This window comes from Micromys minutus (genome assembly GCF_963924665.1).
Source record: "Micromys minutus genome assembly, chromosome: 25".
Taxonomy (NCBI): domain Eukaryota; kingdom Metazoa; phylum Chordata; class Mammalia; order Rodentia; family Muridae; genus Micromys; species Micromys minutus.
The window spans coordinates 40,948,954-40,963,175 of record NC_137960.1 but is presented as its reverse complement, the minus strand read 5'-3'; the positions used below and the strand labels follow the sequence as shown (position 1 = coordinate 40,963,175).

The window sequence follows — 14,222 nt, the reverse complement described above, 5'->3', positions numbered from 1 at the left end:
TCATTTTGTGCAAGTCTTTCTCACTTTTGAGTTTCTTGTTTTATTTCTCCTCATTTTCTTTCTGTGATGCCCATTCCATATTAGGGTTGTTAGTGTTATGGCAGGAATTCATATGCAGTTGTTCTTGTGGAGGAAATGGTATGTGTGAGACACCAAACCGTGCCCAGCAACCAGAGAATGGTGGGTTTGTGTAGATGTAGTCAGTAAGGCTGTGAATGGAGTGAGGTATTCAGAGCAGGAAATTAAATAAATGGGAGTTCTTACCAGACGCACATGGGTTTCTTCAGATTCATTCAGGCTTTTACTTCATGTTTCCCCTTGATCAGTATGCTATTTTATTGAGCAGTCTTTCATGTTGCAAGTCCTTAGTAAACACATGGCGTGTATTTTGTACATGAGTCCTGAAATTACTGTGTTCTTCAAACATAATTCATTTGGGTTCCAAAGAATTTGTCATCAAATGAGTTAAGGAAACACAATTTTAATACAAATCAAGAACTGAGGAGTTAAAGAGTAAGGAAGCCAACACTCACTTTTTAGAAATTGAGCATTTAATTAATGTTAAATAAAAAGATAATTGGTTTCAGATTATCAAACTGTCCTCAAGTCTAGCTTCAGTTACTAAAACACCTTATGCCTTAGACCAGCAGCTCTGAAGCTGTGAGTCTCAATCCTTCTGAGAGCTGCATATTAGATATTTTCATTACAAATCATAACAGTAGCAAAATTACAGATATGAGTGGCAATGAAATAATTTTAAGGTTGGGGTCCCCACAACATGAGGGAACTGTACTAAAGGGTCTCAGCATTAGGAGGGTTGAGAAATATTTCATAGTTGGCAAGGTTGTTTCTAAGTTTTAGAAAGAAATAGATGTAAAATGTTCATCCTGGTACCTTCTACATAGCTTCTACCTTTTCCCTAAGTCATACATTCACAGATTTTTGTAATTCCAAAGCTTATGAATAGAAAAGTAGTTTTCCTGACTCCTACTAAGCAGAAAATGTGAAAAGTGTAGTATAGAATTGTTTTTAAAGATACCATATTAATGGGAATCAAACTTGTAATTGTTTCTCTTGAGCATTTTACCCAAAATTCCATTAAGATACTTTGATCGTAAGAAATAATTTCTGTCATTACACTTGCCTATGGGTGTTAGTGTTCATTCTCTAATCACTGCTCTTGATGATTTGCCATCTCCAAGGAAACATTTCTGTCTCTCAGAATTTTCCAACCTCTAGTTTAGTGTATTTGCTGTTAATTCGGTTGACTTACATCTACCAGGGTAGTGTTTAACACTTTCATTTACAAGGTATTTAGAAATCATGTAAGCAGGCCATCTGTAGATGATATCTTTTCTTAAGACACTTATCATTAATACTAGAATTTTCTTTATTTGAAGAATTTTAAACTATAATTTTAGCAAATAATTATATTTAGATCTCAATTTATTACACAATTTGCTTTTAATTTAAAATGATTCTTTACCCCTGAAATTAAGTTTCATAACTGCTGGTCTAAATAGAAACTAAATTTCCAGTGCAGTGACAACATAGTTTCTAAGTTTTCAAAACTAGGATGGTTGGTAGTTGAGATTAGAGTAGTGCTGCCCACAGCACATAGATATGTGGGTCAGTGAGACAGGGCTGGCCTCACACACATGCACTCCTAGTTAGCCAATTTGGTTCCCGACTAAAGCAATAATCAGAATATGGCGGCCTAGGAGTTCTAGATCAGTTTTCTTAGATATAATCACTTTTAGACATGCCATTTCTATTTGTAACAATACCTTAAAAATAAAATGGGTGGACACGGTGGCACATATCTTTAATCCCAGCACTCAGCAGGCAGAGACAGGTTGGGTTTCTGTGAGTCCAGGACATTCGGAGCTACACAAAGAGACCCTGTCTCCAGGGTGGGGTCTATGTCAGGGAGATCAGTGTTTTTATGATAAAATGTCCACACTGTTTTCTGTATGTTTTATATGAATCTAAGCCAGACATGGGAAATGGTGATCAATAAAGTAGTGATCTACCTGAAGAATGGACCAGAGCGAGGGATGCATAGGTAATGGGTAGAAATGACAGAAACAGTGCAAGGTAGGGAAGAGCAGCCTGATAAGTATGGGCGTGTTCTTCCATCACTGCAGGCCCCCTGTTGGAATCAGACAAATGGCTTGTACCCAGGGGATTAGGGCAGTGCTCTGAGGATAGGAGCCCTACCAGGAAGGAAGGAATGGCGCCTCTACTTTTCATCTCTATTGTTGTGGATTTTGGTTTTGTGGCCTTTTTGGGTTTTTTTTTTCTTTCTTATTCTCCATTGAGTCTTACTAGTATTTCTTTCCTTTCAAAAAAGACTTAGTTTTTCTTTACGTGTACATATACCTGAGAGCCTGTATGGATTTATGTGCACCATATGTGTGCAAGAGCCTATAGAGTCCAGAAGAGCATGGCTCCTGGGGACTAAACCCAGATCTTGCCAGAGCAGTAAGTGCTGAGCCATCTCTCCAGCCCTTCATTCTTTTCTGTACCATGGCTGTGTCCAGAGATTGTGCTGGTTAGTCAGTCCCTTTTTTGCATATGAAAAATGTGCATTCTTGTTTTGTTTTATACTTTTGAGTTCCCCACCCCCATCACATTGTTTCTCCTTATTTTATCAAATAGAAATTTTAAATGTGCAAAAGTCCATTTCTGTTACATTCAACTGATCTATACCTTGTTCCCCCCCTTCCTAATAGCAACATTCTAATTTCATACTCAAGAACTTCTTTTTGCTACTTTTTTCTTCTTCTAGAGCTATCTCTATTTTAGGGAAACTTCTCAGTTGAAAACAATGCAAAGAAGTATTCATTGATTTTAGTAGGTGTTGAGTGAGCTATGTAAGCTCTGTTAACACCGTGATTCAGTGAGGTACATGCATCTAGTCAGACTGTAATAGTAAAGGAGATATGTATCCTTACGTATGTCAAACTTTACAGACTTAAATAATATACTACGGTGCTTATGACTACAACATGCATACAAATGTTCTGTTGTAAAATAAGGTTAACACAGTTGCTATGAACTAATTTTCTTCTACTCTACATAAGATATAGCGCCATTAGACATTTAAATGACTTGCATTCTGAACGTTCTATTGCTGCAGGTGTCTAAAACTAAACTTTATACTGTTACATTTTAGGTCAGAAGACATGTCTTCATCTACATGGCATCTTTCCTTACCTCTATGTGCCATACGATGGCTATGGACAGCAGCCAGAAGGCTATCTCTCTCAGATGGCATTCAGTATCGACAGAGCACTTAATGTGGCGCTAGGCCACCCATCTTCCACTGCTCAGCATGTGTTCAAAGTGTCGTTAGTATCAGGAATGTAAGTATGAGCACATCTTTTACATTTGCTTCTCTGTATTTCTTTTGTTATTTTAATTAGAGGAAAACACTCATAAAATATATTTTGTTCATATTTGTTTTATATTCATAATAATGGAGCTATGATGAATTTCTTTTTGAAGCTTTACAAAGTAATTTTTACTGGAATGAAAAATGAATGACTACCACTTGTTTGTATTTTAACCCCTTTTTATGTTTCTGCTCTCTAGAACTGTAGCAATTCATGGTAATTCATACTTACTTTGTGGGACTTTTATGTATATGTTGTAGGTCCTTGGTATGTTGTTGCTCTGTCACTGTACCAAACCATCTGAGGCAATGAATTTATAAAGAGAAAACAATTGATTTGGGTCGCATTTTATTAGATTCTATTTATATTATGTTCCATTGGTGCAGTTGCTTTGGGCCTGTGTTAAGAGTACATCGTTACAGGAACACGTAGCTGAACAAATTCTTTGCCATAGGCCAGGAAACATGGGAAAGGAAAAGAAAGAGACCAAGAGACCTGTTCCATAAATCCTTTGGAGAACATGTTTCTAATGACTTAAAGGCAACCCAATCCCCCCCCCCCACCACCACACACATACACATATTATACCTTTTCAAGATACTTCCTCAGTAGTGCCTTTAACTCCTGGAGCTTTGGAGGACATTCAAGTTCTAATCTGTTTACTTGTATATTGCTAAACAAAACAAAGTTCCATAGAGGCTGTATTCTAGTACCAAGAAAGGGTAATAACCAGTACATATTACATGAGATAGGCTTATTTATTTGTTACATGGTAATTGGTATAGAAGGAAAGAAGAATAATAAGAATGTAAGAAGAATATAAGAACCTGTACAGTTTTAGACAGGCTTAGGGACATTAACTACCCAATGATGTAAAAGAACCAGTGGAAGTGACAGAGGAGGAGACAGAATGACAGAGTTGGCAGGTATGTAGAGAAGAGAGTCATGTAGACCACTCATTGTCAAGGTACAGGTTTCCCTCGAGTTTCTAGGATCTCTTAAGGACCCTGATTGTACCTGAACATGGTGAAATCCAGGGCTCCCCATAGGCTCCTTTAAGGCAGTCTCTTATTTGAAGATCGACCATTCTGCAATAGTCTTGCTGTTTCCTTTGAATTGAACTACAGTGAAAAGTTACTCCCAGCTCCTACCTCCATTGCTTCCTCCTTCGTCTTAGATCAGATCAGCATCTAAGCCTGATGGCCATCCTGCTTACTTCTTTTCACATGGCTTCTCCTTAATACATTCCTTATGTGGCATTCCTTTCTCAGACAGCTTCAACTAGCAGGCCTAATAACTTGAGTCCCAACCTGGATCTACTAAATAAGAAACCCTGTTGATTGGGGACTAGCAATCTGTATTTTAACAAGCCTTTCTATCAATTCTGATGCATACTCAAATGTGAGAATCTTTACAGGCAGCTATTCTATGAACTCTGAATTTTCTTCTGAGCTGTTGCATGACATTGAACAGCCAGTCTGACTTAAATGTACTAGGGTTGCTTAGCAACTGTGTAGGTGAACAAAGGTGTGAGAAGACATGGGCAGAGAAGCAAGAAAATAGCCATGGGCATATTAAATAGAAAATAGGCGGTAAAGCATGATGGCTTGGACCACAGTTAGCAAGGAGGTTGTGCAAAACCAGCTTCTGGATATATTCTGAGGGTTAAGTCAAGACTTGCTGTTCAGTTAGTGGAGAGTTGTGCGGTGTGTCAAGAATGACAACAGGGTGTGTGTGTGTGTGTGTGTGTCAGAATTTTGAGTCTTTATTGGTGGAACACACTGGCGGAAAGATCTAGAGCCCATGCTTGGATGTTTCAGGTTTATAAGTATACATTCACAAAGTACAGACCTTAAATTTGTCTACTTTCTTACATCTTAATCTAGACTTTGCTTTGAATAGTATTTTTCAACTGAATTATTATTTTTCTATTTTCTGATTAGTTTTTTACTAATTTATAAAAACACTGTTGTAATGTAATTGGATAAAATTCTTTTCTGGTATTTATGGAATAACATTTAAACTTTGTTTACTGTGTTCCATCCAGAAGCACTGATCTTTGCTTTCGGTTCTGTCTATACCAGACCGTTTTCTACCGAGTTCCTTGTACAAGCATGACTGCTATCTAAGTAGGATATTGTCATGATCATCACGACTATATATTCAACACATTAGCTCATCTTTTGTTTACTTCAGCATTTAACACAACTCTAGTTTTTGTTCTTCATTAGCTAAAGATGCAGTTGAAGAAATAACCACATTTACGTGTATTTTAGTACACACCAGTACCTTTTCACAGTGTTGAGCACTATATTAGGCAAAAGAGGGACAAGAATAGAATTCAGATGTAGCTGTGATAAGAGCACAGATGCAGATCTTGAGATGACATTTGTTAGGGCTTGTGTCACGGTTACAGAGGCCGAGAAGCTACAGTAATCAGTCTGTATACTGACACCCCTTAGATGCTGGTAACCAGTCCATGTCTGAAAAGCCTCAGGACCAGGTTGATGATATAATTCTCAGTTCCAGGCCTTGCACACTTGATACAAATTCTAGAAGCAGAATCAACATGCACTGAAGCCAGAGAGGTTGAAGCTGTGGGCAGTCGGAGGAGCATGGGTGCATCCTAGTTCTAGGGAGGGGAGAGAAAATCCCCTTTCTTCACCTTTTTGTTCATCCTGACATTTGGATGGTGCTCACCTGCATGATCTTTCTTATTCTCCAAATTAGCAAGATAAAATTATTCAGAGACTTAATTTTGGCTAAAAATATTAGAAGGCAATGTATAGAATTTCTAAGCTGTATTTTAGGGCAATATATATAAAACCAGAATCACAGATTTCCAAGTAATTTTGATTTAATAGTTAAATATTTATTTAGTGTCTGAAATTAAGAGACTAACGGGAAAAAAAAGTCATCAAAGCTTGTTAACAAAACCAAGACAAAGCAAAGATAATATGGACCACATAATGTAGGTTGTCTTCTCGTTTTCGAGTAAAGATGGCATATCTCCTAAGAGCTGCATTTATGTATATGAAAAATACCATAGTATTCAGAAAAAGTTGAGATTTACCATTAAGAAGATGAGATTCCATCTCTATCAGTCAAGGTTTTCTAGGGAAACAGAATGGATAGAATGAATCTTTATCTCTATGTAAAGGGTGTTTGTTAAGAGTGGCTTACAGGCTACGGTCCTCCTAGTCCAACAGCAGTTATTTCCGAACAGAGTCCAAGAATCCAATCATCGTTCAGCGCAAGAGGCAGACTGTCTCAGCTGAGCTTTAGTCTATACTGATAGTCTGAAGAAGTAGGCTCCAGGAGCACCTGAGCCGCAGGGTGCATGAACTTGCCAGTGAGACCAAGGGCAAGCAGGCAGAAAGCTTCTTCCTTCCATGTCCTTTCTAGAGACTTAGGGTGCGCCTCCTACCTAAAACGTTCCAATCAAAAAGTCCCTTACAGGCATGTCCAACTGCTTGGGTTCGAGGTGAAGTCCACCGTAGTCAAGGTGACACTAAGAAGAGCTGTCTCAACACAATACATCTTCTATCCTTTTCTTCATGGAAACAGTAGCAATTTATAGAAACAATATTATCACATCTCTTAATGACCTCTGGCCTCTATAGGCATGTGTGTGCACACATAGGACGAAGTGGTAAGTGATTAAATGATGGAAGTGGGATGATGGGATGCCTAGGTAAGAGCATTTGTTGCTTTTGCAGAGGAACCGGGTTTGTTTCCTAGTACCACAATGTGTGGCTAATGTGTGTAACTTCAGTTTCAGGACATCCAGTCTTAGACTTTCTTCTGGCCTCACTGGGCCCCAGGCACATATGTAGAACACTCATATACACATAAAAATATATCTTAAAAATAAAGGGAGAAAGATGGAGACAATCAGAGAATACAATTCTGAGGGAGGTTAGTTAAGCTGAGATCTGTATCTGTGAGAATGAAAGGAAGCTATGCAAAAGCCAGGAACAGAGCTTTCCAGGCTGAGAGGAGTCCGACTGGAGAGCCTGACGTGGTTTGGAGTGGCCGGGGAGAGAGTAGTAAATGCTGAGGCAGGGTTAAAGCGAGAGACAAGGATGGATGTGTGCACATTTCACATGTTGGGAACTAGCAAAATAAAAATTCTAACAGAAATTAGTAACAGTGATAGAGAAAGCTCTGATCTAGAGTATGAGTGACTTTTTAAAACATTATTATTGTGTGAGTATGCACATGGTGTCTGTGGGCACTTGTGTGCTATGGTACATACATGGGATCAGACAACTTCAGCTGTCGACTTCACCGTCTACCGTGTTTTGAGATAGGGTTTTTCTTTTTTTTCCTGCTGTGTGTTAGGCTGCATATGTTGGCATTCCAGTCTGTTGTAGAAACAGTGGCTGCCCAAGCATGAGGACTTGAGTTCAGATCTCCAGCACCCACTTAAAAAAATCACCCACTGTGCATCTCTACATTATGCTGTAACCCCACTCTTTGAGGGGTTAAGGTAGGGGGAGGGTAGTATCTGGGACTGGCTGTCAGCCTGCCTCCAAGTCAGCAGTCAATGTCCTATTGCTGTAAAGAGACACCAGTCCTCCCGAGACTTCTGCTGTTATTCCAATGATGTCATACTTTTCTTAATTCAACTTTTTCCTTTGTCTTTGAGTTTTAAGAATTTTGACTATAATATTCTTCAGTAAGATACATTTTAAGTGGAATGTTTTAGAAGTGCTTTGAGCTTTCTGGATGTGACTATTACTATAATGTAGCCAGGTCTACTGTGAGACCCTGACCCTCTTGCCTTTAACTTCAGCAGCCGCCTGGCCAGTCATAGCATTCTCACTCTCGGGTTTTATTGACTAGATTTTTTTAATGCCTTTTCCATTCTGCAATCTCACGAAGTAAATGTTGACCTGCTTAATGGAACTGCGTAATCTGGGCAGGTTATTTCCGAAGACAGTCCTCAGGCCCAGACATTCTGCTGCATGTTCAGTTCTGTCATTGAGGTTCTCCAGCTAGATACTGGACTTCACTCATTTATCTTCAAGGTTTTTTTTTTTTTTTTTTTTTTTTATGAGTTCTTTTTTTAATGATCTTTCCTTAGTGAATTTCAGTTATGTCTTGAATTATCTTCCTATTTATCTGTTTTTGCTCAATATTGAACTAAGCTCTTCAGAAAATTCATTCTCTCATATTTGCCAACTAGTTCATCCCTGTTTCTTCCTGTTGTTACTAACAATTCCTGTGCTTCCTCAGAAGCACATCTTACAGTTCTAGTCTTCCTGCTTCCTGATGCCAGCCTTTGTGCAGCTGACAGTTAATTAGTTCCCTGTACCGGTTTGTGGAGTGACTTTGGTAGTAAGAGACTTACTGTTGCTTTGATTGAATGTACCATGCTGATCTGTGTTCCTCATGGTATATGTGTGTGTGTGTATTAAGCTTTTTCAGTTGTAAACAACACCAGCAGTATCTGTAAGTTTCTATAGCCAGTGGTGGTTTTGGGATTAAATTGCCAGTCAGAAAGTAGTTTCCTGAGCTTGGACCCAGGTAGGTTGTGGTATGAGTCAGTTCTTCTACATCTAGATAGGGTTGGACCACTGGTTTGTTCCATCTGGGTGTGACATGCCTGGTCAAAGACGACATAGAGATGGGTGGTACTGCCAGTGACTTGATTGGACCTAAAGGATGGTCTTCCTGGGAGGGTTTACCCAGCTATTCTCTAGTGCTAAGAATAGCTGTTCCATTACTTCTTGGCCACAGGAGAATCACTAGGTTTGTCTAGTGGATTCCTAGGGTCCTCAAGCAGGCCAATCCAAACTAAACCGGAAATATGACTGAACCAGCACAATTAGAAAGCTCCTCTTCAGTGTCTAGAGGTTTTGCTTGATAGATTCATTGGTTACCTTTCTATTGCTATGATAAGATACCATGACCAAGGTAACTTACAAAGGAAAGAGTTGGGGGTTGGGCTTGGTGTGGGCTTTTGAAAACTCAAAAAAGCCCACCCCAAGTGATATAACTCCTCCAAACAGTTCCATCAAGTCAGGAGCCTATGGGGGCCATTCTGACTCAAACCACCACAGTAACAAGGACAACTTACTTATAGAGTTGTGGTGATTAAATGTAAGGTAGAAATGCTCCATTGTCCCTTTTGGTCCTGAGTTTTGTCAAAGGGAAATTTTTAAAATCTTAAAAATGCTTTGATGTTTCTTCAAGTATAAATCTCTAATAGGTTTAGTTGAAAGCTCTTGGGGTGGTTTTTAAATGCGTTTTGGATAATATTAAGTGTAAAAAGACTGAATTAGGCCAGCAGAACCTAATTAGGATAATAAGTTGCATTATTTCATGTTTGAATTACAGAAATGTTTTTCTTATATTTCAGGCCTTTTTATGGTTATCATGAGAAGGAGAGACACTTTATGAAGATCTATCTTTACAATCCTGCAATGGTGAAAAGGTACAAAGATAAGCGAGCCCAGAATATGAATAGATGTGACTTATATTAATAAAAGAAGATGACATAAGAAAGGCTTTGTAATTTATGGCACCATTACAGTAAACAATGTAAGATGTCTGTCTGTGTGAGTAGAAAGAGCCACTGCTTAGGTTGTGTGGAGGCTGTTTCAAAGGTAGGTCATTTGTTTATGGCTCCTGCCTATTTTCTGCATTGGATGTTGTGAGCTTGCTGAATTTTGGTAAGGAGAGATGAGAACTGTCTGATACAGTATTAGTGGCCTGTTGACCAGTCCATATGTTCAAGACTAAAAACAAGATAATCTTTAATTTCAGAAAAAGAATTCTGTAGAAGACTGAAGTGAGAACGCTTTTTGTTGACCCCTCACTAGCCACTACATATCTTGATTTATTTTGCTTTTGTTTTGTCCTTTAATCAGTCTTCTGCATCTAGTTTGTTTTCCTAGTTATTCTAGAAGCCGTGTCAGTGAAAGCAGGAAGGAAACAAACACATATTCATTGTGAATTCACAAGAATTGGATGTACATGATAACAAGTAGAATATAAATGGCCTTTTAGACAAATGCTTGGTTTTGTCTTATTCAGGAGCCTCTCGGCCAGTTAGTACATAGTTCTAACAGTTAACCATTTGGTAAGATATACATGGAATGTTTCTCTGTGGTGAGTAAAGGAACTGTAAGAGATACAGCAACCCAAATTTACTCTGAATTAAACCAGTTGAGTACCTTTCCACATTTTATGTGTGTGTGTACGTGAATATGTACACAGAGACACACAGACTTCTGTCTGTCTGTCTGTGCAGTGTGAGCTTGGAGTACCTGAGGAGGCCAGCAGAGGGTATTTGATCAACTGGAACTGGAGTTCCAGGTTTGTAAGTTACTTGGTGTGAGCTCTGGCAGTTGAGCCCAGACCCTCTGACAGCAGCCAGTGCTCTTCACTGAGCATCGCTCCACCGTCATCCACAAACTGCTACAGTAAGAACCACTTTAGAAGCTGCATGCCAGGTGTCATCCATTTTCCTTAACTGCTAGAATAATCAAGCACTTACTGCACTATTCTAATGAGTTTACTTTATATTCTTATCAGCTTATAACTGTGCTAGTCTGAAGCCACAATTTACTAAGAGATTGATTTGTTTATTAAACTTTAAAGGAGAAAAATGTACTTGTTTTTTTGCCTGTAGCATTTGTTACTCTGAAACCATTGGTTAACTATCATTTATCAAAGTTTACATGGTTTCTGTCATATGGGAACTAAACAGCAATAGAGAGATAAACTAATCAGGTAAACTTAAGAATTAATAAAAACTGGATACAAGATCAAAGGAAAATATTACCCATTTATTTTTATTTTAACATTATACAATAACCACTTACAGCTCAGTATTTAATGCATAGTGTAGTAGTTAAATTCCAGATTCTAAAAATAACTTTGACTGGGGGGAGGCTTGATGTCTAGGGGCAGCCAGATAATTCATTGAAAAGCCACTTGCTGGTAAGTCTGACACCTGAGCTTCATCCCCAAGATACACATGGTGTAAGCAGTGTGCCAGCTCCTTCAAATTGCCCTCTGGCCCCCTTCGACATACATAACAATAAATAAGTGCAACATAAAACTTCTTTTTAAAAGTTCTACATCTTACAGTTAGGCTTATTAGTTAAATGACTTTAGGCGAGATCCTTCCTCCTTCTTTGGAGTCTGACGTCTGCACCACCGCCAGACTGACCCCATGTCTGATTCTGATGTCTGTACGACTGCCAGACTGATTTGCTGCTCCTTGTCTGTGTCATACCCCCACCCATGACATTTAAATGCTGATAATTTTACTTGGAACACTCACATACATACATTTATACATACAAACATACTTATCTCTCACATATCCACTCCTCCTGCCTCTTCTTACCTCCTATCTATTCTTTACTTATGGTTTCTACCCAAACTAATCCACTAATCCATTTTTGTTTGCTAACTGTTGCTAAATTTGTTTTATGTCTTTACTTTTTGAGCTGTGGTACTACTTAGGAGAACTTCAGACAATTGCCTGTGTTGGTTTCTGAGACTCAAGCCTCCTTTGGTTACCCTCATACTTGGGTGATCATTCATGTTGCTGTTCCTTTTGTATTGGTGATTGATTCTTAGGGACTGCCTTTCTGCATTCATCTCCCTTCCATATTTACATGATTTATTCATTTTAAGCATGTGACCTTTAAGTTAGTATGAATAGTCTCAGTTTTTCTCTTGAATTCCCAATCCATGCACGAAACCATTAATGGGGTAAATACACTATTGGTGTGGTTTTAAGAATGAGGACTCACAGAGAAGCTTTGATGTGAACTTGAGCTCTTTCAATTTTGTGTATATGAGGGTCTTCACGGTCATTGGTCCCATGAAGGTGGAGTTGCAGGTGGTGGTGAGCCACCTCGTGTAGGCACTAGGAACCAAACTCGGGTCCTTTATAAGCCTGATATGCTCTCTCAAGTCCTGAGCCATCCCGCCTCCCCAGCCCTTTTCGTGTGGTTCTTAATAACATTTAAAACCTCTTGAAGATTCATCACTTTCTTTGTAAAATATTAGCCTGGGCTTGTAGTAAGCTTTGCTTGAGGTCATGCATTTATAACACATAACCTATTCAGTATATAGAGCTCAAAAGGACTTTAGCTACTTCTGGAGTATTGAAACACTATTATGGTTTTTCCTGTTCATTTTTTGTATGTAAACCTCTGCCAGAATGTCTCACTATGCTGAAACTCAGTATGCCTAAAGCTGTGTGTCCATAATTTTTTTGGAAAACAAAATGACAACAAACCAAAACTACTTTTCTTTCATTGATTCCATTTCCAATAAGTGAAAATATGTTGGCTTAAACGAGAGCCCTGTCATACTCCATTCCTCCTCCCTTACCACCATCCTCAGCCAGTTCTTCCGGTGTGACCACGCCGCCCTTACAGTTTTCCTGAATCTTTAGCAGATTTTTGTTTTACAACCATCAATCTAGGTTTTCCACCATAGCCTCCTGATGGGATTGCTTTGTTTGCCTGCTGCTTACTTGTCCAGCAGATTGCACCACTGCTTCATGTGTGAGTAGGCTACTCTTCATGAAGGTTCACAGCTACCTCTGCACCTCAGTTCTTGGCATAGTACTTTGTTTGTTTGATGTGCATTGTTACTGTTGCTTATATTCCCTATTATGAGGGAAAAACATTTCGATGGTAACACTTATCTTGAATGGTGGAATTATGATTGGTATTTCTTTGGGGAATTTTTGGTGGTGTTTATGAAGTTGTTTTTGTATCTTTTTCTAAGTGGTGGAAAGAAGAAAAAGGTTTATTCAGTGTACCCACATTGGGATGAGGGACAAAGACATCTAGCTAGGCAGCCCTCTCCCCTTACACACATACCAGTTTATTTTCAACATCTTGAAGTAAGAGTAAACTTTAGAAAGCAAATATATACACATTTAAACAGTTTTGCTCAGAGTGTGGTACCACCCATCACTGACCTCATTGACTGGGCCCGAGTCTCATCCTTTAAATTGGTCGGACAAGTTGTTGGAACTGTGAGAATTCTTTTCTAGAGACAAACTTTCTATACAGTTGGTGTCTTTTTCTTCTCCCATCATGACATTTCTAGGGGACCCCCTTCTCATTTTGGGAATTCTTTGTTTTTGTAGTTTGAGACTCAGTAGTTTGACTCACAAGTGTCTCTTAAAATATCTTCATTTGTCCAGACCAGTTACAGTTCCTCATCTTCTGTTTAACACCTATGTCTGAGACAGAAAGCAAGTAGGAACCAAGGTTAGAACATGTTTAATTAGTGCCAGGTAGCCATGTATAAGAACCATTTTGGGGGGCTAGAAAGATGGCTCAGCAGTTAAGAGCATGTGTTGCTCTTGCAACAGACCCAGGTCTGATTCCAAGCCATCCATCCATCCATCCATCCATCCATCCATCCATCCATCCATCCATCCATCCACATTATGGTTCACAGTCATCAGTAACGCCCACCTTGTGGGATCTCCTCTGACCTCAATGTGTGCACTCAGTAAACCAGAATACACGGAAGGAAACACTTGTGCACATAAAACAAATACAGTTTTCTAGTAAAAGATATTTGGAAAAAGAACCTGTAGGTTTTACTTACCTTTGGAAAGGCTGGCTCCATTTTTGTGATTTGAGACAGGATCTTGTTGGGAAGCCTAGGCTAGGCCACAGTCTTCTTCCTTTTGCTTTGCCTTGCCAAGTGCTTGGATTACAGGCAAGCACTGCCATGCCTAGTGAGAATTTCTCTAACTTTTTTTCTGATATGATTTTAATTTTTTATTTAATCCATGATTTATTTTTTCATTGAGAAAAAATAATTTAC

The 14,222-nt window shown here is 38.9% G+C and overlaps 1 protein-coding gene across 3 annotated transcripts in view; it reads left to right on the top strand.

The window, feature by feature from the left end:
- Window positions 1-14,222, top strand: part of REV3L (REV3 like, DNA directed polymerase zeta catalytic subunit) — a 152,483-nt gene that overhangs the window by 46,822 nt on the left and 91,439 nt on the right. For all 3 annotated transcript variants that reach the window (XM_080938254.1, XM_080938255.1, XM_080938256.1), the window contains exons 2-3: window positions 3,179-3,368; window positions 9,766-9,840. In XM_080938254.1, the coding sequence (XP_080794380.1) occupies window positions 3,179-3,368; window positions 9,766-9,840 (265 nt within the window). The remainder of the gene's footprint in view (window positions 1-3,178; window positions 3,369-9,765; window positions 9,841-14,222) is intronic.